Below are 27,462 nucleotides of genomic sequence, written 5' to 3' on the forward strand. Positions count from 1 at the left end.
TTTGTTAAGTGTATGCACTATTCGGTGAGGATAAAGTATTTTTTTATTTCCTGGTTATATTCTCTGGGGCTGCAGCCACCTGTGTGCCCGTGTCAATGTGTGTGTGTGTGTGTGTGTGGGTGTTTGTGTGTGTAAGCTAAGCCAAGACTAATGTTGATCAAATAATCAGCTGCGAAAGCAACAATAATCGGCATAACAAAGGGCAACAACATCATTTGTGATTTGTTTTATCCATGATTTACTTTGTCATGCTCCAGTAAGATGATGAACATTGTTTCCGACTATTTTTGTAGTCAGTTTGTCTGGCAGTCTCTTGTCATTGCTCCACCTCATCGTCGTTGTTGTCGACCTCATCCTCAGTCGTCACCTTCTTCATTGTTGTGTCCAGCTGTTTGCCGGCGGCAAGGGCTAGTCCCAGACCCTTGGGGTGAGGCGAATGAGAAAACGTGCAACGCGCTTGTTGTTTATATTTCTATATCGAAATGGAGAGTCTCAACGATAGCAAGAGATGACCTGAACTGAGTTGATTTGAGAGATGAGTTGATGTTGAGATGACAGAGAGTTAGAAGGGAAAGGGTAAAAATGGGAAGCAAGAGAAAGCTCTAAATGGAGCATGCGCTTAAATATGTCAAAGAGAAAACCGGCTAAAGGTTCCCTTGCTCAATATAAAAATTGACTAATTGCCACTTTACGTGTATATCGGATTACGATCATTATCCCATTTCAATTTTTGATACCCTTCCAAAAAAGTGTTACATATGTGGAGGAGGACTTGTTATAGAATAATTTTTAGTGCGAATACGAATACTAATATGTGCTATTAATCAGATTAGATAGACTGCAATAATAATGTAACTTTATTGTTTCTTGTTTTATATGTTAATTATATTAACATTTGACTTAATAAGTTAGCTTGATGTGTGTTTGTGTTTGTGTGTAAAAAGCTTTACTAAACTTATTTACATAAAATTCTAATTCGATTGATTTTTCTGCTGAGCCACTACAAAGTCGCAGGTAAGTTACGATCAATTTACAAATTTCAGACTATGAAAATGTATTTTTATGCATGTGATGCCAATAAATGTGTTCAAACACTAGAAATCCAAGTAATTGATTATGAGTATACATAAAAGTTAATCATAGACGTAAAAGACTAATAATTTGTAACTATTTTTCATTTTATATTACTTGTCAGGTTTCTATAAAAGAACTTATGGAAAATTGTAACGCTAACTTACATTCATATATGATAAAACATATTCTAAAGTTTATAAAGATTTCAACAACCTTTTCAAAATGCTAGGTTGGTCAAATTTTACACAATTTTTAAGCAAATTTTATGGAAAACTCACGTTTTTGTCCAGTTTTGAAACACAAGAAAATTACGCATTCTTTTTGAAATTTCCTATTTCAGGTTATAGTCATTTACAAAAACATCCAAAAAGTTTAAAAACAATGGGATAAGTCATTTTCGTGATATCATGTTGACAAGCTAAAAAAATTAGTTTTAAGAAAATTGAGTTTGAAGTTTCGATGCCAGGCGTAAGTCTATCGCAGGACTATAGCTCTTCTCAGCGCTATAGTAACTAACTCCCTTTTAACCATATATTCTACAGAAGTTATAGATTCGGTTCATGAATCCATAAAAAATACACAAATAAATTGATCACTCAACGCGTTAAAATCAATCAATTTTATTTTGAAATGAGCCCGTTTTATATTTGTAAAAGATTCGAAAACAGAAATAGACTATATATTTTATACATTATTTAATGAAGAAGAAAAATGTTTTAAGACTTGCTAAATACTAAAGTAAAAGGCACGTAAGGATGACTTAACAGATGTGGTTACATATATATATATGTAAATATACATAAATCGTGTTTATTTTTGATATTTTGAGCTAATATATAGTCCTGTAATATCGTGGTAAATTTGGGATTCTATTCAAACTAAAATTATTGGCAATTTTGGGCTTTCTTATATATAAAGTATTTTAAGAAAGAAAACTGAAATTAGTTTCAGTCCGAAAAGAATAAAATCAATTTACAATAAATTTTGAATCGTAAGTAAATGTACCTACATATGTATGTGAATATAAAAAAAATACTCTGAGATCAAAGTAGATATCTGTACATATGTGAATATGAATATATATATTAAAGTTCCACAAAAAATAATAAGTGTTTATCAAAGTCTTACAGAGTGTAGCTTCAAAAGAACAAACTTAAGTATACTTGGGTTAAATTTTTATTTTTTAACACAAATCTATAAATATGTATATATTATTTTCATTCAAAAGTGATTTTTTATTTATTACTGAGAAAACAATAAATAAACTTAATAAAATTAAAGTCGAGTACAACAAAGGAGCAATCCATTTTTAATAAGAAGAAAATACGCGATTTTATTTTTCTCTTTGTTTTTTTTTAAGTTTTTCTCTTTTCGATTTTCTACGGAAAAAAATTGAATATTCTTTTATTTGCATTCAATGACGGGAAAGGCAACGATTTTTAAAGTTTTGCACATTATTCCAATTCATATATCTTGCTCATTGTTGTTGTTACAAAAGAGTATATGTTAATAATGAATCATTCGCTCTTTTGATTTCTCTTTGGCTCTTTGTAAATTGAATATGTTTTTTAGCAAGAATCACTAAAACTAAAGCACGCACGAGCTCACCGAGCCGACTGAGGGGTGGATGGGCGCACAGGCGGATCGACCCGCCTACCGGCCGACCGAACGACAACGACAACGACAACCACGACGCATTCCGTGGACACTCTTTGGCTCCGTGTGTTCTCGTTCTTAGTCTCGTTCTCCGTATTTGCTGTAATCGGCGCAGGGCAACGAATCTTTCTTCAGTTCGTTGTAGACATTTTCCCGGTGCGGATGTGCGTGCTCGGAACGGCAAAGGCAAAGGCAAAGGCAACGGCAACGGAAAGTCACTCACACGTAGTCGAAACAAAGTATTTTATGTTTCGGTTCATTCGGTTTTTGTGTGGTGTATGTGTGTGTCTTTTTTTTCGGTTCTCGCAATTTAATTTGATTAGTAGCCAACCCTAAAGTGACCACAAAACAAAAAAAAAAGAGAAAAAGAATCGTGGAAGAAAGAAGAGACCTAACGAAATGCTAACCGACCAATGCAAATAATCAAAAGGCAAATGAAGAAGTGCGTAAATTATGACATTGTTTAAAAACCAAATTAAAAACTGGGCGAACATCTAGATTTTCTTTAAGAACACACACACACAGAGGCACACAGTTAGATAAAAAGGGAAAAAAAGGAAATCGCTTGCGCTCTTTTATGTGGGTTTTGTCCTCTCCTTGTCCTGTCTCTGATAACATCGGAGAAAGTAAAATTAGGGCAAAATGTGTTTCATGCGCTTTAGCAATTGTCTGTGTGAGTCTTGTATGGGTGTGTGTGTGTTTGTGTGTGTGGTATAGCTTGTGTATGTGTGCGCCCCGGTTACTGCGCCCTTCACACCCACTTCAACCGCCTTCGCTTTAAGTGTTGTCGTTGTCACAGCCTAATTAATTCAATGGTCGTCTTACCCCCAATACGAATTAGTAGCCAAATTTCAATTGAATTTAAATTTATCACTTAACTTCCATCTAAATAGACGCATTAAGCACTTAAAAGATTGCACAAACACACACACACATACACACACACACACCCACACCAATACACAGTCATAATTCATTCGCAATGCGTTTTGCAATTATTTTTAAATTACCAAGCGCACACACCGACACACACATAGACAAGAATTTTGATGTTTTAAAAATATATTAAACAATTTTTTGTGTTTTTTCACAAGATTTTCATGGCCAAACAAAAATGAACAACAAAAATTGTCATAGTACTAGGGAGTACAGAGAATGAATGAGAGAACGAGGGCAAAAAGTAGCTTAGTATATAAATGCAAAAAAAACTGAGGCACAAATTTATACAAAAGTGTGAGTGTGTGTGTGTGTGTTTGATATTTTTGGGATGTTGAAATATGAGAATTTATGATACACTTAATTAAAAGTTGAACGCATTCAAAAGACTTTACTAGGTCCACATATAAAAACAAGGGACAGGAACAGCAACAGGAATTATAGCAGCGCCTAGCACTATGCAACAAAAATTTTGCTTACCAAGCCAACATGGCGTATGAAAATCTATACAATTCTTTTGATACTATCATGTCTTGAATGAAAAAAGTAGGTTTTGCTAATTTATATTTATTAAACGATTAATTAGAAAATTCTACAAATTTTTTTTATCCAACTAACATTTTCTATGAAAATATTAAAAATTGGGTATTTTTTTCTGGATTCGATGGGAACCATTTGATGAGATACATATACAGATTTTCTTTTTTGTTTGGACTCTGTTTGTACAAATTTAGTGCCGAATACTAGTTGATGACTAGCAAACATCAGTGGCAAATCTGCAATGGAGGAATTGCCAGAGAGTTCCTCTTATTATAAAATTTGCAGATAAAGATGTATAGTATCTTATGGAAGATCCGATTCGCCCTCAAAATCTCTTACTGAAATCGTTCTACATGTTCTGTTTTAATAAAAATCCTTATATGCTTATGCAAATATGAACCTTATATATAACTTTTGTTCTATTTTTTCATCAATTATTTTTAAGCAATTGTACATATAAACCATTAGTTGATATACTAATTAGCTATATTGTTTTTTAATATTTTCATATAGCACACATTATCAATTTAACATTATCAATTTAACATAGACACCTAACATATTGTCTTCAAATTTTGGTATGACAAATTCGATCTGAATTTTTCGAGAAGAAAGAAAGTAGTAGGAAAGTGGTAGTATTTCAAATACTAAGAGATTTTAAATCAATGTAGTAAATAGTACCTACTTATGTATATAGATCGTATACGAAAAAAAGTTTATAAAGAGTGAGAGATTTGTTTTCTCATATCAAAATCATCTACATACATGAAGGGTAAGGAATATAGTTTAAACATGCAAAAGACCTATCTCAATGGGAAACCAATTGTTTCGTGTCTAGTGTAATTTGGCAATGTGTTGACATTGCCACTTATTGTCCCCACCCCTCCTCGATGGCGGGCTATCCATCCATGGAGGGTGGCCTGAAATGCGTGAGTCACATGTCAGTCGGCTATGAGAGTCGTCATCATTCTACCGTATTCTGTATTACGTATTCCATATTCCGTACCACGCCTCCCCACGTCCTCACCCCCCCCCCCCTCCCCCTTCTATGCCCTAGCCGTCCACTCCACGTCATGTTCGTATCCACAACAAACATGACATTTTACGGTTCTTTTATGCTTGCCACATGTCACGGCACAGTTAACTGCCGCAAAAGAAAAAAACAAAAACATACACATAGAGAGAGACAGAGAGAGAGATAGAGAGATAGAGAGAGAAAGAGAAGAGAGAACTTCAACCACAGTCGACATCATTTGAGTATTTGTAATGTCCTGCAATGGCAGGACATTGGCAGCCAAGGGTTAAACTTGTCATATTATGTATTTTTATGCGCATCTAAAATCCATGGCATGACCAGCTCAGTCAGCCAGTCATTCAATCATTCATTCATTCATTCATTCACTCAGTCAGTCGGTTAGTTAGTTAGTCTATGGGGTCAGTGAAATATGCGAATATATATAGTAGGTTATATTGGCTCAGCTTTGGGGCTCAGTTTGCAATTATGCAAAAATAGAAGGCGTGGTCAAGGGGTTGGCTTATAGCTTGGCCTATGGGTTGAATCAGGTTCAGGTTTTGTTGTTGTCAATCAAACAGGGAGGAAAATAGAAATTGCTGTCGACATTTTGTGAGTTTTTTTTAATGTTAAATTGTGTGAATGTGTGTGTGTGTGTGTGTGTGTGTATGTGGGTGAGTGTTTGGACATGGAAAACATCAGAGTTGGGGGCCAAGTTGGACTTAACTAAACTGGGCAGATATCCAAAACGGGGAATGCCCTTTTCAGTGAGCTTGACTCCTTTTTTTTTTTGCCTCTTTCTTTTTTTTTTGTATTTTATTGCCCCGCCACTTGAGCCAATATTTGCACATTTCAACAATGTTGCCCATTTTTTTTTTCTTTTTTTTTTTTATTTTTTTTTACTTTGCATACGGGCATGTCCTGTCCCTTGCTTCTGTACCATTCTCCTTAAGCCACCTGGCACCTACCACCAACTCATTCAACTCAACCATGCATGCTCAAATGTAATGAAATATCCTGTTCCGCTTGGGTCTATGCATGTATGTATAAACCACTCATTCCCCTGTCCCCCTTCCGCTCTTCATCTCTGTCTACATATATCCCTAGTCTAGTCGCATAAAAAGGCGCAATTCAATTTTTCTCCTTCCTGCCTTCTCAGTATATCCCACACCTTTCTTTTCGGTCTGCTGCCAATTCAAGTTTCCATTTTCATTTAGAGTCCAAGCCCTAGAGGTCCTTCAGGTAAGGTACACATGGATGTGAATATGGTGGGTATGATGTGCATGCTCGACACAATGGTGAATGAGTTTAGCTTTTAAGAGAGAGTTTCGCTTGGGCGAAGTGTGGTGTGGTGTGAGTGTGTGTGGAGGTGGATGTGGTTTGGGGTGGCTGGTAATAGGAAGTGGGGAAAAGTCCTTGATGCATATAATTAAGTCTTCCTCTTGTTATTGTTGTTTTTTCTTTTTTGTTTGCTTAGATATAAACATATGCTTTCATTTTTATTGCCAACTAAAATCGGTTAACTGTCTAAAAATAGAGCTTCTGTTCGATTTCCTTTGAATCGATCAATCGTTCTTACCAAAAAGAAACTCTTCTACCTATTTTATAGAATTAAATTTTATAGAAATATTTATACTTAAAAGTTTAATCAATAAAAAAAGCTAAGAAAGTTATACAAGTAGCAACAGAAAGCCCAAATTAGATGATTATTTAAAAAATAACTGACTTTGTTGTGAATATCATAGATAAATGACATTTTTTAGGGATTTATTGGCTACTTCCATAGAGCACATGAAATATTGTCTAGTATGCTAATTGCTAGTTATTACTTATACTACAAATTAAAAAGTAAAGTACTTTCTTTCATTCTTTGGCATATACAGAGACTGTCTATATTTCTTGACTATGACTAACACATTTCGATTTGTTATGTGAGATGTTGGTGAGAATATGACAGGTTGACCAATTCCATGGTTGCACTTGGCTTTGCCACTCAATCTCATGCCTCGTGCCCCATGCCTATTCCCATACCCATTCACGTTAAGCGGTTTGCTTTTTCTTGTTGCTATTGCCGGCATACACTTGAGTTGCCCTTTATTGTTGTTATTTTCTCAGGCCTCGACACGTAAACGTGAGTAAGTGGTCCGCCCAAACGCCCCTGGCACAGGGCCCTAAGCACGCGATGCACTTGGCCAAGATGCAGTAGAACCATCAGCCCACCAGCCACTTCCCATTCTCTCGTCCACAACCCTTTTTTCTCATGCCGACAGCTGCAACTCTTGGCAATTTTTTTTTTTTTTATTGTGCACCCTCAGAGCTGAATTGAGAACTGAACAGAAGGCAATAGAAGACAGAACCCAGACAGGGATGGTGGTGGTGGTGGTGGTGATGGTGCTGCTGCTGCTGGTGGTGCCAGGGGAATAGCTATGGTGGAAAATAATTTTCACGCTCACGGACGACGTGGCACTTGTGGGGCATTCTTTATGACATGCCTGGGAAAATGTCAGCATACAAAATGCATGAACATTTTGGATAACTTTTTCGACTGTTTTTAAATAATTTAAATGGATTTTGCCCATTGCTGGCCTGGTTGGCGGATATCTCCTATCTGGCTGGATGTCTCGATGACTGGCTGGCTGGTGGATTTAGTCTGATACGAAAATTGTCTATTTCCTGCTTTGTCTGACTTCTCAACTCCTGATGGTCCTCTTCTTGACGGCCTGTTGACGCAAAGAGAGCTGCAAGGGAAAAACTCAATCCTGGTTGCTGAGCCAACCAAGTTTTTTTTTCCGTGCCCCCTCCTTTCCATCGTCTTCTTCTTTATCTTGTTTTTTTTTTTTTTTTGTGGGCTCCTTTGGAATGGAAACAAAAATAACAAGCTACTGAAAGTTGAGACTGTACCACGTTTCAAATAACATTCAAAAAAAAAAAAAAAATAAATAAAGCAAAAAAAAAAGAAACCAAAGTTTTTCCTTTGATTTGGCGAACTTAATTTGGTTGCTTAGATGGGCAAAACAGCAAAAGAAAAGAGAAAAAAAAAAAAACAAAAACCAATAAGCTTAAGCTTAAGACTAGTTGCAAATTATAAGTAGAAAACTCGATCAAAAAAAAAAAAAATACAGAAACTCAAACTCAAACTAATTTACACATTGTTGAATACTCTGAGAATACATTGATTAGATTTTGCATTAAGGATTCGTTCCTTTTAGCTAACAACACCAAGTTTGCTCTTAAAGTTGATTAATTATCCAACTTCTAGAATCATTTAGTTGATTCTCTTGATTGACAATTCACTCAATTGACTGAAAAACAACAATTAAGGACTCCTTAGTTTATTTGGCATGGAAATAATTTTCATTCAAATACCTACACTGATTACAGCTAAAAAGATGAAACAATATATAAATTTCAATTAAATAAGAATAACAAAAGAAAACAAAGCAAAAAGAAAAGAAAAAAAAACAACTCAGGTCAAAGTCAAGCTAGCAAAATGAATTTAATTGAATTTATATGGCCTTGGAATGGAATGGAAAGAATCCTGTGAAAAACGAAATGTGGCACGGCCTACAAAAAAAATTAAATTGAAATATGAACATGAAAGCTTTTCCATTCATCAACTGGCTCGACGACCAGGAGACGACCTTAAGACATTAACACATTCGCACATACACCCACCTACACACACACACACACACACACATATACACATATTCATCCATAATGTACACAACAAGATGGTAAAGAAAATTTACGGTAGAAAAAAAAAATAAAAAAAAGGAAAGAAAGCAAACTTTTGGAGGAGCCGGAATCAGTAAAAAGAAAAACAAAATGGGCCACAAAACGAGGTCCGGGTCACCAACTTATCTTTATCTGGGTAAGAGGCCACATACAAACTCCTCTGCATTCATGTTTGTCTGCCATTGACGGGGGCCAACTTCCTCCTACATCTTCTGCTGCTTTTGCCTTTCTTTCTACCAACTTAACTTGGACTTGGGCCAGACGATAATTTAGGGCACACGCAAACGTAGAAACGAAGTCGAGCTGAAAGAGAAATGGTCTTTGGGTATGCTTTTAGGTGTTGGTTACTTTTTGGTGCTGTTGCTGTTGTTGCCGTTGTTGTTGGGCCTTTTCTCATTTCCTTCTCGCGGAAGTTGCCTTTGGTAGGACATTAGGGATAATCATTATGATGATAAGCACGAACGATTTGATTTTACCGTTTATGACCGTCGTTGTCATCGCCAGAATGTTAGATAAGCACCAAGTAGGATGACAGCAAAACCAAAAGCCATCTCTCTCCATTCAATTGAAGTGCCATTGCCAGAGTGTCCAGACCGAGACAGAGTCAGAGACAGACGCAGAGACACCGATCGGAAATGCTTAGCTTATGTTTTTCTTTTTTTGTTTTCTTCTCCTTTAACGTCAATTCACACTATGTGAAATTGTATTGTTTAGTGTCTATGCTTTTGTTGTTGTTCGTTTTAAGTGGCTCAAAGGGGCTTTTTGCAGCTTCACTTTATTGGCTTCAAATGGATTTGTTCTTATAAAGTGATTACAATTCTAGTTTATAGTGGCCAACTCAACTCTTTTATGCAGTCTCATTTTCCAATTAAAAAACTTTTGATAAATGGCTACTATGCCTCTCTCTCTCTCTCTCTATCTCACCCTCCCTCGTTCTCTCTATCCGTGGAACTTTATAAAAGTATCCTTCTCTATGGTGCGGTAAGTTTGCCCCCAAAATCCTCATTATGCTCGGCTTTGCATTTTTAATCCTGCTAAATACAAAAACAAAAAAAGTTTTGACAAAAAAAAAACTATTCAATTGTTGCTAGCACAAATCCCAAATTCCTCCCCCTTTTTGCCTTCACTCTATCATCTATTTTTTCTTTTTCTATATTATTATTTTATCAAGTTTCCGCTTCCTGTTATAGTTTTGTGTGGTGTGTAGTGAATAGTTGTGTGTGTGTGTGTGTGTGTGTGTGTATGGGTGAGTGTCGATGTTGAACTTTGGTGTGTTGACCTAGTTCTTCAAGTTGGCAATGCGGCGTATGCGTAATGTGTGAGAAAATTGTTGATGGAGTCAGAGAGAAACTTTTCATGATTGAAACTAACAGCAAATTTCCTTTTAATTTGAAGTCCCACCCAACCACCACCTATTAAACACACACACACGAGCACACACACACACACACACATCGTAAGTCAAAATGTAGCGACAACATTTGCTTTTGCTAAATATATAGAGAACATTTAAGGACTTTGCTAACAAATGGCATCATCACTTTTCCTTTTAGTTGTCAACTTGACAATTCTCTCCCTCATTTTCTCCCCATTTTGCCCCATTTTTGGGGTCATGTCGCACTCAGGTTAACACACATTGAAAATGACAACAGCCTGAAAAACCAAACTAAAAGTAGATATCTGCCATTTCGCTCAATTTGAGGAAATTCCTTTTTGAAAAGCAATTTTCTGAACTGATTCTCTGAGAAACGCTAACAATAAGAACTTTATAATATCATTTCACAATGCAACAAGAATAGTTTAGTTTCAAATACTAAGATTACCTCAAACCGATCAATTAAAATGAAATCCCAAGCTTTGCCTATTGGCCATGCTTGATAGGGCCTGATAAGCTGTTTAATATCCTGAAGGATTCCGACTGCGTGTCTTCTTGATTCCATTACTTACTCATGAATAATAATTTGTATTGTGATGAGCTGTGACACCCATCCAGGAGTCATGAGATGATTATAATAACCATTCGCCCGAGTGGACGCCCATTCTTAACCAGTTCAAAGAAAACACACAGATTTTTGCATTTTCTTTTCTTTTCATCGCCATCATCATCATCCCTGCCAGCTTGTTCTTTCATTTTGCTTTCATATCATCAACAAGCGACGAGGTCACGTCGCCCCTCCTGTCCTCTGCAATCCAAGAGGACTGTACAGAGAGGGGTCTCTCCCATAGGGTGGCATTAACTGCAGCGCATTAATGTTATTGTAGGCTTGGGTTTTGCAGACGACTGACTGACAACAACAGCAACAACAAGTCTAAGAACAAAGCCAACAGCATCTAGTGGGCAAGTCGACTAGATGATACCCTACAACCATCCTAAAAACCTAAGCATGTACCAGTGAAAGAAAAGTAAAAACGCCAACCCATAGAGGAGATATATTTGAATTTTATTTATAGCGTTCATTACAATCAATTGGGTGCTTTACTGGAAGTCCTTAAGTCTACACTTTAAACTCATTCCATGGGATGTGTTCTAGAATCTCCAGGACTCTCTCCATTTCCTACAAGTTGGCAGACGGTCCTTATCGGTGGCACTTGCAATGCCGGATTAAGCCGACGCCGGTCCTGTAACAATCGAAAAATCTAAATATAATACAAATTGGAAACATGAATAGGAACATGAATGAAAATCGGTACAAAACGATTCGCAAAAATAGTGTTTTTTTTAGATTTTTTAAACATCAATTTCAATTTAATTTAGACTGCATTCTTTAATTTCTTAATTTCCGATTTCAAAAAGTTATATCTTAATTAAATCGCAACTTAACATATTTTTAAATGCGAAAGCTGGAAAATTTAGTTAAAGACATTAGTTTTACTTCAAAATGGAGACATAAATTTTTGGAAATTTTGCTTTCGAAAATTAGTTATAATTTGGCAATGTTATAGTTACGAAAAGTTAAGAGTTTTTGAGAATTCGCAGAATAATTCAAAAATATTTTTTGGTTTATTTACATATTTAGTACACATTTTGTAAGTTGGTAAATTAATAAACAATGCATTATTATGCATAATGCTGTCTGTATATCTATCAGCGGTTACTTTTGATATATATCAAGATTTTGTATATAATAGGTTCAAATGGTTATAGGTTTTGCATAGGCAAAGTAATTTCATTCCTATTTATATGGTATACAAATGTTGCCAATTTTTGGTATACCCTATTTTGCATGTTAAGGGTATAGAAAGGAGCTTTTGTTGTTTGGACGATTAAAAGTTTTGCTGGTTGTTGCTGCTGTTGCTTGGCTTGTTGTTGATTGTTGTTAGTGTCTTTCTGCTTTCGCTTTTGGCCTCATTCGTCTGACATCGTCGCGGGCTTCCCCTTTAGTTTGTGTATTGTTGTTATTCCATGTGGCTGACCTGCTAACCTCAGTGCCATCAGAGCCACACCCACATTAGTGGGGGTGCATCCTTCCACTCCCCCCATCCCTCACAAACTACTGGCACATCTTTGTTCACCTTCATCACCATTCTCCATTTGGCACAATTTCCTAGCCCAATTACAAGGCAATCAATTGCCCAAGCTGTCAATAAATATATATTGAAGAAAATGGCAATCGAACTTGGCAACGTTCAACGTTCGATTTGTGTGCGGTGGTCAAAAGAGTTTGGGAAATGAGCTTGCTGCAGCTGCAGCAATCTTAGCCACAACAAAAAAAAAAAAATCCAACTGATGGCAATGTGAAAAACTTATAAATCCCACTTTTCTGCACTTCGTTTTTTTGCAGCAAAATCATCACCCCGGGCAAAGTGAAAAGCCAATGAACTTAATGACAACTTAAGGGAGGCAGATAAGGAGCGAGAAGGCAGGAGACGAAGGCGGAGCTGGTCGGCAACAGAAGCAACTGAAGACCTGTGCCAAACGGATTGGCTGGAGAGGAGGTGATTAAATTGAAGCCGTCAAGCCATGGGTGACCTGCAAGCCACAATTGAATTTTCTGTGGAATTGCACAAGTTCTTCAATGTGGACTTGTTTCAACGTGGGTAAGTATCATTAATGTGTACGCAGGACAAGAGCTATTCAAGTGATTAAGTGATGCCTTGGCAAAAGGCTAAAGAAATGCATTGAAAGGATAGTTATTGGCAAATATATCACTCAATCGAAAAATTTCTACATTCATTAGCCTACCAAACATTATGTTTATCTTATAAGCATAATTAAGAACGAACTTATTTGTGTTTTCATTTATTGACTCTCCAACTGGGTCAAGCACTAGGCATCTCTATTCATCCTAACCACTTGCCGGACAAGTGGCTCTAGCTGCACTTGTATTTCTTGTTTATTAACTACAAAAACATCGAGCAAATTGTTAATTTTTTTGTTCATGCCGCCTCCGCCGAGTGTTGGGCAAACAAAATACGAAAATGAAATGCAATAAACAAATCAAATAAACTTTACTACCAAACGAATAGCAAATACTCAGAGAAGAGGGGGGGGGGGGGGGGGGGGGTGTGGGAATGGAACAGACGATGGCAGGTGGTGAAGCAATGCAGTGACCATAGCAATCACTAATTGTCAGCCCAGAAGTGTTTATGGGATTTCGATTTGATGCTGCTGCCGTTGACGTTGAAGTCGAGGCCCTCAAAAGATGTGAACGAGAGGCGAATGGCCGGGGCAGCTTGTGTTGTCGTGTGTTAAAAATACATGAAATGAAACAACAAATTACTGAAATACACACATACGCACACACACGCACACACACACACACACACACACACACCGCACGCACACATATGAAACTCTAGTCAAATTTGCGCAAAAATATAAACAAATCGTCCGAGTGATAGAGACAGAGAATGTGAAAAGAAAATACAAGCAATTGTTTGAATAGATTTTCCTCTGTTTTGATTTTCTATTGTTATCTTGCCGCATTTCGAATGATGTTGACCAAAAAAATTGTCAGTCAGCTGAAAGAACTTAAAGAATTGGCGGAATTTGCGTGATCTTTAAATGTTTTGCCATTTGTGTGGGAAACGAAATATTTAATCAGTTCATTCGAGATACATATTCGCCAACGATATGTGAATGCTCTTCAATTTTTACTAAAACAATATTTATTTGCATAAAATATCGGAATAGAAATGAACATACATACATATATCGACTTTCGTAGCACTTATCATTTGAGTTATATAGTCAGTATATGATTTCACAGATATGTCTATTGAAGTTTCGAATCTTAAAACCACTTGAAAAAAAAAAAAACACTTATTACTGCATTGTAATTTCCAACTAGTTTCAGGCCTTAAAATATGGCATTGGTATTGTAAATCTAAAGTTCTTTAGCAATTTGGAGTTTTCTCCGACTTTAATTGACCATTTCATCCTTTAACTTTGCTTAATCGATTCAACAAAATACATACCAAACTACAATTGTTACTTTTATATTTAACTTAAATATAGGTAAAGGCTTTTTGCATACAAGTATATTTTCAGATTCCGTAGAAAATTTGTTTTATATTCGCTTTAAGTATCAAATAAAAAAATTTTGAATAAATTTTTAATGATTCAAATTAATTTTTTTTACTTTAAGACTATTAGCAGAAGTATCCAAAACGTATAAAATAAACCATTGAGACTTGCAATTTAAGATATAACCTGCAATGAAGTGAACTTTTACAAATTTTTATGCAATTTTCGTTTGCGAAATGAAAATTCTAAAAAGGATTAAGAAAAATAAATTGTTAGAAATTACATTAAATTGCTGTTTACATGCATTATTAGTTTAGTCAATTTAGAAGCTGAAAACTGTCAACTAAGCGGATTGTATCATTCAATTACATCAGTCATGATGTCTAATAGCTGCAGTATCTTTCAGTTATCTGGATCCCTTTAATCAATTTAAGTCACCATCTCTGAGAGCATGTGCAAGTAACAGAATAAATAACGAGAATGACTATGTATATGGGGGTATATATACACTTCCTCCCACATCATGTACTATATATACGTATATTATCTCTTTCCCTGTGGTGTGTGTGTGTGCCACAATATGAATAATTTTTCTTGTTTCTCCTTGGCAGACTGTATCAAGTGCGCTGTGGGCTGCGTGTTTCGCCTCGTCTACCTGTCCAGGTGGAGACAAGCATTCCGGATGCCAATGTAACCAATGCCGGCAAACTGAATGGAAATGCAAATGGACCCGACCATGTCATCAGCAGCGATAGCAGCGAAAGAGGCGGTGTTGGCGGCGGCCTGGGGGGCGGTGGAAGTGAACAAATGTCACTGGGCGAGGTATCATCATCGTCAGGACTGCCAGGTAGCTGTACATCCGCCTCTATTATCAATGGTAGCGGCGCCTCACGTATCTTTCAGATACTCTATCGCAACGAGGAAGTGCCCCTTCGTGATGTCATACACTTTCGCAGCCATTTGCTAGGTGAGTACAATGCAGTAACCACATCCGCTCCGTTCGCCATTTTCCATCTCTGTCAACTGTCACCCCCTTAGTGGTGTTTTTTTTTTTTTTTTTTGGCAAACAAAAGTTTGCTTTCTCGACCACTCTGAAATGAGTTTATTGTTGAATTGGAAATATAAATCAAATTGTCAGATAGCACAGACAAAGTTATACGTAAACTTTTGAACTCTTGGGAAGTGAGTTGATGACCGCAGCATACATACACACACACACGCACACCCACATATATATATATATATATATACGTACATATATAGAAGACAGCACCACTATCATCTTATACAAAGGATATCTCCCTCTGAAGTCATCTGCAAGTCGTTGCGTTTGAGTACACATTGCAAAATTTCCATTTAATTGCATTATCTGTGCAAGTGAGTGCATTTCACAAGCAAATTAAATAAAATTGACAGAAATTTTCCTATTTTCCTTCCGGAAAATCAATTTTGAGAGACACACCACATTGACCTCATTTTAGTATGAGACATTTGAGAAGACAATTTATAGAAATACCTTACGACTAAATGTATTGAATATTTTTCAATTTAATTCCTTTATCAAACAAGGACTAAATGCTTTACTATTTGCATGTGATCAAGGTCCAAATTATTCGAAAGGTATCCAAATGTTGTGGGCCATTTAGTTTTATGATTACATTTTCAATTTAAATTGAAGGAAAACAGACAATTGGATGCTAAAATTGCAAATGAAACTCTATTCTATTATCGATCAGAACAAAACAAAGCTAAACAAAAAGGAAAAAAAAATGTAAAACTATCCAAATCAATTGGAAATCATGTAAAAACTTAACCAGGCACAAAATGGGCCAACCGAGCAAATTGAAAGAAAATTGCTCAAAGCTTATGGACCATAAAAAAAAAAAACAGCAACAAAACTGCTGGCAAAATAATATTCGGTCTATAGACATGGCCCGCAACATACACACACACACACACACACACACACAGAGAGGGAGAGGGTTGAAGGGAATGAAAATAAACAGAAATCTATGCGAAAACAAATCGGGGGGAAATATATACATACATACATAGATATGTAGATATACAAAATATTGTATATAAAATATATAGAAACAAAAAAAAAAAAATAGAAAATAGATATTTTCATTTATATTCAAAATTTATGTACATTGTGTAATAAAAATAAAAGGCGAAACCGAAAATGTATTTCAAGGTGTTGCCTCAAAATCCCTCCATCCCGTCCCTTTCTAACTACCTCCCTCTCTCACATTCTCTTACTGGCATCATTAGAAAAAGTGTGAGAATGATGAGCACTTGACAGACCTCACCGCTTACTTCTATCTAAGTCAGCCATTTGGCTCGTTTGATTTTCTTGTTTGAATTTTACTTCCACTTCCTCGTTGTTTGGTTTTTTTTTTTCTTTCTTGGTATCTCCCCCTCCCCATCCCCATCCCCATCCCTTTCCACCATTCGCCATCCATCCTTGGCCACTGTCAACAACAACAACAACAAGTGAGCAACAGCAACAATAGAAACATCATCCACTTTGGAAGCCAAGCAAAGTGATTAATTCATTTGGACAAGTTTTTCAAGCATGTGAAGAAGGTATCTAGTGGCAAATAGACAAAAAACCGCAAAAAAGAATTGAAATACGAAAGCAAAGTGGCAATTCGACTACATATATACCCTTGAAATATGGCACACAATAAACATTTTCCACCATTCACTCAACGCACTTAATAGACTTGGTCATGTTATGGGATACTCTGTAGACTGTGCATCATATTATATCGAATCGATAGCTAGTAATTGCCACTTTGTGTAGAGTATAGAGGGAAAATGGTAACTTTTTCCATTTAGGCCCCCCTTCAGAACGACTTTCCTTCTTTTTTTTTCTCGTTTCTTGACAGCTTTCAGTCTGTTGTTGATGTTGCCATGGTGGCCACAAACTGTGTGTGTTTATTCTGCTCTTGCTCTCATTTTGATTCTTATACGCAGCACCACTGCAATTTATCTCTCCTTGGTAAGGAAATGGAAGTGGTAAAGGGGAACCACAGGCAACAGACAACAGCATAAACTGTGTCGAGAAGAGCAGAGGCTCTTCAAAGAGAGGGACAGCAAGCGAGCGACATACAGAGAGAGAGAGAGAGAGGGAGAAAAAAAAATAAGAATAGAATAAAAACAGAAAAGAAATGAAATCCTCTCGGCATTTAAAATATTCTACCGCGCGCAATTGTCACTCGAGTGTAAGTCAGAGGACCGACAGGGCGTATGAGTAATATGGTGTATCAGAGACAATAACAGAGAGTATGAGAAAGAGAGAGAGAGAGAGAGAGCAACGCAAACCAAATCACAATGAGACAGAGAAAGAGATAAGATAACTGTCGCTGTTCTTCATCTTCATCCACATCATGTCCTCTGTCGCCCCTTTCTTTATTGCCTTTTGCGATGCGCAAATCCTTATTTTATGAAAACAAATGAATTTTATGGCCCAACAGCAGCAGGCATAAGGACACGTAGATAGGAAGAGGGTGATAGGGTGCGGATTGTGCGAATCGGATTCCTTAAGTAGCCGCCCGCTCATAAAGAAAGCATCGACATGCGAAGCGAATTGAATTTGATTAAACGTTGGCTTACGCCACGGATACGCAATGTTATTGAGATTGAGCTCTGGAAATGGTTGGCGTGCTGATGTGATGGTAGTGGGTATGTGGGTTACGGTTGTGAAACAGCAGGTAAAATGATCGAAGTACATTGAATAGAGTTTATATCAAAAGTATTATTGATTGGCTCCTGATGCTATATCAATAATAATCATAATAATAACGCCTGATTGATAAACTGGCAATGGGCTATCTATCTAAAAGGCATCATCCCAAATCCCATTCAAATCAAATTGAATGTTATTATTCCGTTGCCAAAATTGTGTAATAATAACACTCTTAATATTTTCCATCGATAGATAACTAATCGGCTTAAAGTTAATCTCAAAGTTATTAGTTGCAAATCATTGCATATTGGTTAATGATTTACATTGATTTTTTCATCTTCAATCAGGACTTGAACAATCAGTTAATCCAAAAATAAATCAGACGTAATCTAACTCTATTGAGACCATTAATTATGTTCAATGTTGGCACAATTCGCTTGGTAATTTAACTTGAAATAAACACAAAAAGCTTGATACTCTACATAGAGATAGAGAATTATCCTTGTGCCTAATGAATGTGCAAATGGTAAATCTTTTCTTTTCATCGCACTCTGAGGCAACATCAGAACTTCTTATTTTGAATTTCCGACTTCAATAAGATAACTTCAATCATATTATTTATCCATGTCAATTTGAATATGAATAATCCATGAATCATTTAGTGTTGATGGTTGAGTTTCGAGGCTTTGCTCAATTGTTCTACACGAATGGTCATGGGGCTTGACCTCGCCAATATTGTTCTTTGTTTTAAAGGTTCATTCAATTTATTCAAATGAACTTAACTAAATATTCGCCAACGCTTTACTATCTAGATGGCTCACCTGAACCATTTTCACTTATTTATGTTAAGCCTTTTATGCTAAGAATATTTACAAAAAATATCTCATATATAAAGTCTTTTCAGTTTTCGGCATATCGGCTTATTCTAAAATAAACTTATGAAATAATTAAATGAAAAGATCTTGCAGTTTAGCCTTATAATGGATGGTTCTAGAATATATAATCCAGGGGTGTCCTATCAGAAAATTAAAATTTTCGGTTTGTGAAATTTAGGAATTTTCGAAAGATTGAGGAATTATCACATCTGCCCCACCAGTTCCAGGATTTACTAGTTTGACGTAAGAACAAACGAATAAAGTAATAAAACGATTAGAAATATTGATATTTGCCACACTATTGCAATTATGATTAATTTATTTATTATAAATATTTTGGATACTTACGAATTGTGCGTGGAGTTTTCTTTTTCTGTATTAGCATAAGAATGTATCTGGAAAATGTATATGGAAATCAAGTAAAATCGCTTGAAATGCATTTGGAATAGGTCACAGCCCCTTGAGCCCCTCTGACAAACCGATTTCGCTTATTGATGTATCAAAGCTTTTCCCATTTTATACCAACTCCGTGAAGACCTTCATAACTCCATTCACATTAACCCACTTCATGGCTTTCTCCCCCCTAATAAATCTTTTGCCACTAACACCCACTCGAAACCTAAACGAAAATCAATAAAAAAAAAAAAAATAAAAAAAAAACAACCAATGGAAATCAAAGTGGAATAGATAGAGTGAGGGCGAATGGAAAAGTGGGAGACCATGGAATCGATTTAAGCCTAGACAACTTGTAAATGGTTGCTGATGTTGTTTGCATGATTGATTTTCACCGCAAAGCTTTTCTTTTTTACATCCTTCTAGACATTTGCCGCAAATGTATGCAACCCCATTTGGTCAAATAAAAATGCTGATATCTTCTTTGGCTTGCCTAACATTTTTTATTCACAGTGGACAGTCGCCATCTGAAGGAGTCAATCGAACGGGCAGAATTCTCATTGCAACTGGAACTTTGGTTTGGGGAACAGAACGGCACCAGCAACTTGTCACTGGCCTCCACACGAAATCTCCAGTTGAATTTCCATCCTGGACGTGGACTTCATTATCATTTGCCAGTGCTCTTTGACTATTTCCATTTGGCGGCCATCAGTGTGGGAATACATGCCAGTCTGGTGGCCCTGCATCAGCCGTATATCAAGTGAGTATGAAAAATGTGAGAAGCCATGGTCACATGGGAAGGGAAGGTAACGGAAGGGACGGGATGGGCGACAAAGTGTTGGCCAGCTGAAAGATGACAACATGATCTCTAATGTCAACGTTGAGTGTAGGTAGGTCATTTCCTTTTTCATTGACCATGTACTTGGGTGTTTGATGAAGGTGCAGGATATATATAGATGTTGTTGTTACTTGGCAACTATGGGCGTGGCCTCCATATCCTTTACCCGGTCTATAGTGTCGCATCAGCTTTTATTCCAGTTGGCAAGGGCCAGTTACCCGCACAAATCATTTCCAACTCATTAAAATTGCACACAGGTTCCCCCCTTTTTATGCGACTACCCCACCTTATCTCCGCATTGCCTTTGCATACAAAAGTCACGCCCAACGCCCTCACTTTTATACATACATACATACATAAATATACACAAAAAAGGAAAAATGCAGCAGCATCAACACTCTGTGCATAAATTTTAATGACTCTCGCATTGCAATTGTTCTTTCTTCTTTTGAACATGGCCCTGCCCTTTTCCTGCATTCTGGGAATAAAACAAATTTTCTTCCTGCTTAACAAGACCAAAAGGCGTTAACATCACGGGCGGAGGCGTGGCAAGTTTATTACACTCCTCGCCAGCAACATCTCTGAACTTTCATCAGCCATGGCGCATTCAGTTATTACGCCGATTGATTCAACAAAAGTTTGTATCCAATTATCATCATCCAGTTCCAATCCCATGCCAGGCCCCCATCTAATTTGCCAACTAATTCTATCATTTTTGTATTGCCAAAACAAATATATACATATATATACGAGTATATATGCTACTTTCCTCCATCTTTGCTCGACAATTGGGTATTACTTTCATAGGCAATAGAGGGATAGAGAGAGAGAAACAAAAAAAAACAAGTATATAAAAAGGAATTTCAAATTGAGTAAAAAGTGTCCGCCGGCTTCCTGTTTCTTTTACAATCTCTACAATTCTCTCTGAAACTATGTGTGTGTGTGTGTGTGTGTCTTGCTGGTACATGAATAAAATATCATCATCATCTCATTGAAATTGGAATTGGGTATTCCTTGTTGACCTTGGCCTTTGCGTCTGATGCGGATTTTATGTTGATTACATTGAAGGGAAGCCTGTGGCTCGAAATTGGCTGATTATACACTTTCATAGCCTCAGAGGGAGGGAGAGAGAGAGAGAGTAAGAGGGGGGAAGCGTCAGATGGGGTTGCCTTTAAGGGTTAAAGTTCAAGTTTCATTTTACTGCAAACTAGAAGACTCCATAATAAACATTCATTACATTCTCTCATCATGGACTACCATGTATAGTTAAATAAGTAAATTCTATTTCTCCTTTCACTTTGAAAATTCTGAGTGCATTAAATATTACGTGATAAATAGTAAATAGTCATTTAATTATGAAAAATTCAATTAACAGAAATTAAGATACTTCACAAATCCACTTACTGATTTTGATGGCTTTGGCATACATAATTGGAATAAGTACATATACCCCAAGTACAAAAATGGACCATAAAAATCCCAAAAGGCTAGAAAGTCATATAAGAATAGAATCCTTTGTAGAATCCGATTTTGGTTGAGATTTATTGCATTTCCTTTGACTCAAGAATGAATGTCCTACAAACTTAACCTGAAGCAGTTTAGTTTAATACTTATTTGATGTAGTTAAACGATTATAATGAGATTCATTTAATTTGAATTATCGATTATTAAGAACATAAGTTAATAAACTAGTTTTGAAGAAACTTCTTTTTCATTAAAACAATTAATCGGCCTAATCGTTTAAATGAGAGAAACGTGTGATATAGTCATCTGATCTTTATGAATGTGTCACAGTCATTAACAACGTTTTGTAAAGGGACATAAATCATTTTCTTTTACAATCTCTTGAAATATAGTAAAGTTGAAGTTTATGACCGATCGTTCCTATATGACCTATATGAAAAATCCATTCGATCTTAATAAATATTTGTCACATGTATCTTTAATTGAAAATTCAGTAAGGGGGCCTAGAATAGATTGTTTAATGTTTATTACATAGTAGAAACTATCCACAATGCTTAAATTTGAATAAAGAACTCAATAATTATCTATATTTGGGCCATGAAGTTAGTCATCGAAGAACACTCGAAACTCGCAAATGCCTTAACAATTGTCTTTGTAAAGTTTTGCCAAACGACCAAAAATTCTGTAATTATGTACTTTTATATCCTGTATTAGAAGCTTTATTTTTAGACCCTAATTAGTATATATTTCTATGTATAACGTATTAATTTGTACATTTTTAAATATTTACAACAAATAACATAAAAATCACTTTCCCTAATTAAAAAAAAAAACTACAAAATTTATGATTTTCCTTTTAATGTTCAACTCATTTATCTCATTTTACGTCCTTATTAACCCAACAAAAAATAAAAAACAAACAATATTTGATAAAAACAAAAAAAAAAAAAACAAACCAAAATATGAATATCAAATATGTATCCAATGGAATCCAATGAAACCCACACCAAACCAAATACCAATACTACGACTACTCCACTTCGACCTTATCTGGTTCAGGAAAAGCATGTTCTCATATATGAAATTCTGGTAAGATTCGATTTCGGTACAGTAATCCTTCCACTCTTGTAAAACTTGTAGTTGGTGTAGAATTCAGAGAGCTTTCTCTCTCTGTGTGTGTGTGTGTGTGTATCTCGTAATTTTTTGTACATTTTTGTATCTATTTATTTGGCTCTGTTTCCAGATGTAGTGAATCCCTATGTGAAATTGATCCCTGTCTATGTAATGCTAATGTTATCAAATGCTTCTCTTTTTCCCCTTCTTTTCCAAAATTTCTCTATGCTCTCTTCCAGTGCACCACGTAGCTCTAAGCCTTGGAGTGCCGGGAAGTTGAGTTGTCGTGGCAATACATCACCTGGACCATTGGAGGCGGTATTCTTTGGCCCACAAATTGGCGGCACAACGAAATGTAGTGGCGGGCCAGCGGGACGTTTATTGCAGTCGCGTCAAATTCATCATGAGATCTGTTGCCTACTTTTGGGGGCCATTGAGCAACTGAAAGCCACACTGAATGAGTTCAGTACGGTGCTGCCGCCAAGTATAAATTCACAAATTGGCTCGCCGCCACTGCGAGAGAACGATACGGGCGAGCGGCTGCAGCAATTGATGGATCAAGCCAAATTGCTGGAACAGGAAGAAGACTTTGCCATACGTGCCAATTCTGATATTGCCCAACTTTGTGCTGAAAGCATTTTCTGGTGGCGTCGTGTCCTGCTGGCCTCGCGGTCCTCAACAGCAGTGCATACGCTGTTGGCCCGAAAGCATCACATTCTGCGTGTCCGACGCTTTGCCGAAGGTTTCTTTGTGTTGGAACAGCCGCGGCATGCGGCAGCTGCTGGCAATGGAGCTGGCGGGGGACAGGACCAAACAAACAGCTCATCCACGACGGGGCACTGCCAGAGTTATGGGGCTATAGCTGAATTGGCACGACGTAGTCGCTATCTGCAGTCCCTGCCTCCCTTGCCCGTACACTGTACTCCCATTGATGGGGATGCCGCCTCGTTGCCACTGATTTTTGAGGATCTTTATATGACATCAGCCGGCAGTGGCTATGCCCGCCGCCGCTCGGGAAGTGATCCCCAGTTGGAGGATGCCACCACAAATGGCGTCAGCAGTCTTAAGAAGAAGGTTGACAAGACGCACTCAAGCAGCAGTCTGAATGGGACCAAAGATTGTCTTGCCTGCCACTTCGACTACGATTATCCACAGACCAATGGCACGGGTCCAGCTCATCCACATGCCAAATGTGTGGTTACCCCAAGATTTGCATTGGGCGGCGAAGTCCTGCAGGCCAGCTTGACCATAACACCCAGTAAGGAGACGGCAGCGAATACCGTTTTGCGGCACAATTTGTCGAGGCATTCAGTGACGGGACTGCTCGAGGATCTCGGTTTGGATAGCAGTGTGCCAGCGGCAAGGCATAGCAAGTCTCTGGATCAACTTGATGGTTGTGAGGCGCTACCCACAATTCTGCCCCCCACACATAACACCCTACCCCGACTGCAAGCGGATGATCTAATGAAGAATATTTGTGAGTTTCGTCAGCGTTATGGCAAATTGGATTATCTGCATGAGATTAAGCTGCTCAATCCACCCAAGCATCAGACGCAATCACATCCACAGGCACAGCAACAACCACATCAGCAACAACAGCACCAATATCATCAGCAACCAACTGCCTATAACTCCCTGCCCAAGTCTATGGTGCCACCTAGAAGTTCCTATCCACCACCCCCACCCAGTCAGCACACAACCATGCCCAGAAGCAATTCATCTCAAATTCCGCGAGCTGTGGAAATTGCTCGCGTTCGAGTTTCTGATATTAAGGAGATGTTGAGACAGGGACAATTGAGGAAAGAGTCGAGCAGCTCCGAGAGTGATATGCTGCAGAAACTTCAAATTCTTAGCTCGAGTAGTGTACCCTTTCGTTTGGATGCTGGCGGATTGATAACAGGTGGAGTTGGCGCCAACGGTGGGGCAGGAGGAGCAGGAGGCGGTATCTGTGGCGGAGGCGGAGGCGGAGGCACAGCGGTCAACAGCACTAATAATACCACTAGCAGTGATCCCAATACAAGTGGTTTCTCCGAATCGTTGCCCAATTTGGCACCTCCAGCGGAATTCGATTCGGACTCACAGCCGCGACGACAGCGCAGCAATTCAACATCTTCGCTTAGCGAGGAAAGCGGCTGGGTTAGCAGTAGAAGGAGCTCATTGGCTGTCTCAAGTCCGGATACGATTACCAGTACGGGTCAGATGAAGCAGCGTCATCACACGCAGCTCAATCTGGGCATGGGCATGGCCATGGAAACGCGTCTAAATGGCGAGCAATTGCGTCTGCGATTGCAAAAATTGCTAGAACAGCAGCAACAACAGCCCCATAAGACCCGTAAGAGAACCGGAACGGGCAACGGAACCGGACCCGGACCAGGTACATCTAGCCAAAGTAGGACACCGGCTCGCCAACAGGACATGCATAAGAAAGTCTCGTCCGTAACGGTAACAATCAAGCGAGAACGTTCCCGCTTCCAGCTAGATCGTTTGCGTCATTTGCCGAACGGTGAGTCCACTGAGATGGAGGAAATGGAGCCACCACCACGACGCAACCGCCATAGAACTGCGACCAAGTGTCCCGAGAAATCCAAATCCGATTTTGATATCAGCAGCCTCAAGGATATGTGTCTGCCGCCACCGCAGCAGTTTCAGGATCAAGAGCAGGACGTATTGGCGCCACCGCCACCCGATGAGTTTCGTGATCCTCCACCAGAACCGGCACCAGCTGTTGATGCACCCACTTCAGCTTCAGTATCAGTTGCACCACTTGCTGGTGTAAGTGCTTCTGTTCCCATTCCTGCTGCAAGACATTGTCAAGTGCCACCACCTCCGCCGCCTCTGAAGGAACGTCAACCAATCGGAGCCATCGATAATCCCGTATATCACATCTATGAATCTCTGCGTCCCATCTCAACGCCGGCCATTTTCACCAATAAGCCAGTACTGAAATCGCATAGTCTGGCAGAGCTTAAGCGACCCCTCAATCATCATTGTGTGACGCACTCTGGCCTCAATGGTCATTCCCATCAAAATGGGGTGGAACCCGATGCAGATGAGAACAAGGAGAATTCGAATGGTCCACCGGTTAAGGGCAAACAAGGACAGGCGAGTTCCAACTCCAATTCCACATCGAAGAGCAAACATCGCAAGTCCCAATCCGTGCAGGAATCCATGCCCAGCATCTCTCTAATGGAATTCGAGAAATGTCGCGAGGAATTCCGTAAACAGATCAAATATCAAGGCTCCATATATTCCGATTATATTCAACTGGCCTCGGAGTTACCCTATTTCTACATAAGCGATGAGTATCGCGCCTTCTCACCCAATGGAATGCACTTGGTCATATGTGTCCATGGCTTGGATGGCAATTCGGCAGATTTGCGATTGGTTAGAACGTACTTAGAACTGGGCTTGCCGGGTGTAAATCTAGAATTTTTAATGTCGGAACGAAATCAGGGGGATACGTTTTCCGATTTTGACACCATGACTGATAGGTAAGTTGCTGAGATTGCTGAACCATTGATCAATCCAACCAAATCTCTGAATTATTTTCCTTACAGGCTGGTAACCGAAATCCTTTACCATATCGATAGCTGTGCTCTTAATCCGGCTCGCATTTCCTTTGTCGCCCATTCGCTGGGCACGATTATTGTGAGAAGTGCGTTGGCACGTCCTCAGATGCGTCCGCTATTGCCCCGGCTGCACACCTTCCTTTCGTTATCGGGACCACATCTCGGCACACTCTACAATACCAGTGGTTTGGTCAATATGGGTAAGACTTTACTTTTAAAGTGACTTGTTCCTAAGTGACATTGGCATTTGGCACTTTTTTTTTTCTTTAGGCATGTGGTTTATGCAAAAATGGAAAAAATCGGGATCACTGCTTCAGCTCTGTATGCGTGATACCACGGATATGCGTAATAGTTTCCTCTATCGCCTCAGCCAGCGGAGTACTTTGCATCACTTCAAGAATATTCTCCTATGTGGCTCTAGTCAGGATCGGTATGTTCCGGCACATTCGGCACGGCTCGAACTCTGCAAGGCGGCCATGAGGGATAACTCTAGCCTGGGCACAATATACAGGTAATTCCCTAACTACATACATAAATCGTATTTCTTTTTTTTTGTAATATATTCCTTTTTCTTCTTAGGGAAATGGTTCACAATGTAATTGCCCCTGTTTTGGCCCGGCCCGAACTGACTTTGGCCCGCTTCGATGTCCATCATGCCCTGCCCCATACGGCAAACACTTTAATTGGTAGGGCTGCCCATATAGCAGTTTTGGATTCGGAGCTATTCATTGAAAAATTCATGCTAATAGCGGGCCTCAAGTACTTCAGTTAAAGTTGAAGTTAATGTTAAATGTTACGATTAAGATTGGTTAAAGTTTGGGGGAACCAAAGAAGCAAAAAACAAATAATAATAATATTTACTTACTGCTGTTCTTTTTTTCAACAGCCCAAGTATTTTAAAGTTATTTAATATTTAAATCGAAACAATCGAAAATCTTTTCAATCTAATACACACACACACATATACCACGCCCACATCTACATACATACAAAATATACGCCCACACTTAAGTCCAAGTTAGTAAATGAAAAAAGAAAAAAAAAAACTAGTTCCAATTATTGGAACAAGGAATTTATGAATGCAAATCGTTAG

At 38.1% G+C, this 27,462-nt stretch overlaps 1 protein-coding gene across 2 annotated transcripts; it reads left to right on the forward strand.

Moving 5' to 3' along the window:
• The first annotated feature begins 2,880 nt into the window (after positions 1–2,880).
• Positions 2,881–27,233, forward strand: LOC6643066 (protein FAM135A). Of its 2 annotated transcripts, XM_023176184.2 has the most exons (10): positions 2,881–3,172; positions 12,739–12,994; positions 15,035–15,390; positions 19,899–20,145; positions 20,738–20,860; positions 22,747–22,776; positions 23,040–26,291; positions 26,358–26,569; positions 26,640–26,880; positions 26,949–27,233. In XM_023176184.2, the coding sequence occupies exons 2-10, from the start codon at positions 12,918–12,920 to the stop codon at positions 27,139–27,141; spliced, it is 4,731 nt and encodes a 1,576-aa protein (XP_023031952.1). In that variant the 5' UTR covers positions 2,881–3,172; positions 12,739–12,917; the 3' UTR covers positions 27,142–27,233. The 2 variants fall into 2 exon arrangements, with proteins under 2 accessions (XP_023031952.1, XP_002065997.2); XM_002065961.4 differs by lacking the exons at positions 20,738–20,860; positions 22,747–22,776.
• The last annotated feature ends 229 nt before the right edge of the window (positions 27,234–27,462 follow it).

Source organism: Drosophila willistoni (genome assembly GCF_018902025.1).
Source record: "Drosophila willistoni isolate 14030-0811.24 chromosome XR unlocalized genomic scaffold, UCI_dwil_1.1 Seg41, whole genome shotgun sequence".
Lineage (NCBI taxonomy): Eukaryota > Metazoa > Arthropoda > Insecta > Diptera > Drosophilidae > Drosophila > Drosophila willistoni.

Coding starts and splice junctions, on each gene's coding strand:
- LOC6643066 (XM_023176184.2), top strand. CDS start 12,918: ATGGGTGACCTGCAAGCCACAATTGAATTTTCTGTGGAATTGCACAAG. Junction 20,146..20,737: donor CTGCATCAGCCGTATATCAA/GTGAGTATGAAA, acceptor CTGCTTAACAAG/ACCAAAAGGCGTTAACATCA. Junction 26,292..26,357: donor TTTGACACCATGACTGATAG/GTAAGTTGCTGA, acceptor TTTTCCTTACAG/GCTGGTAACCGAAATCCTTT.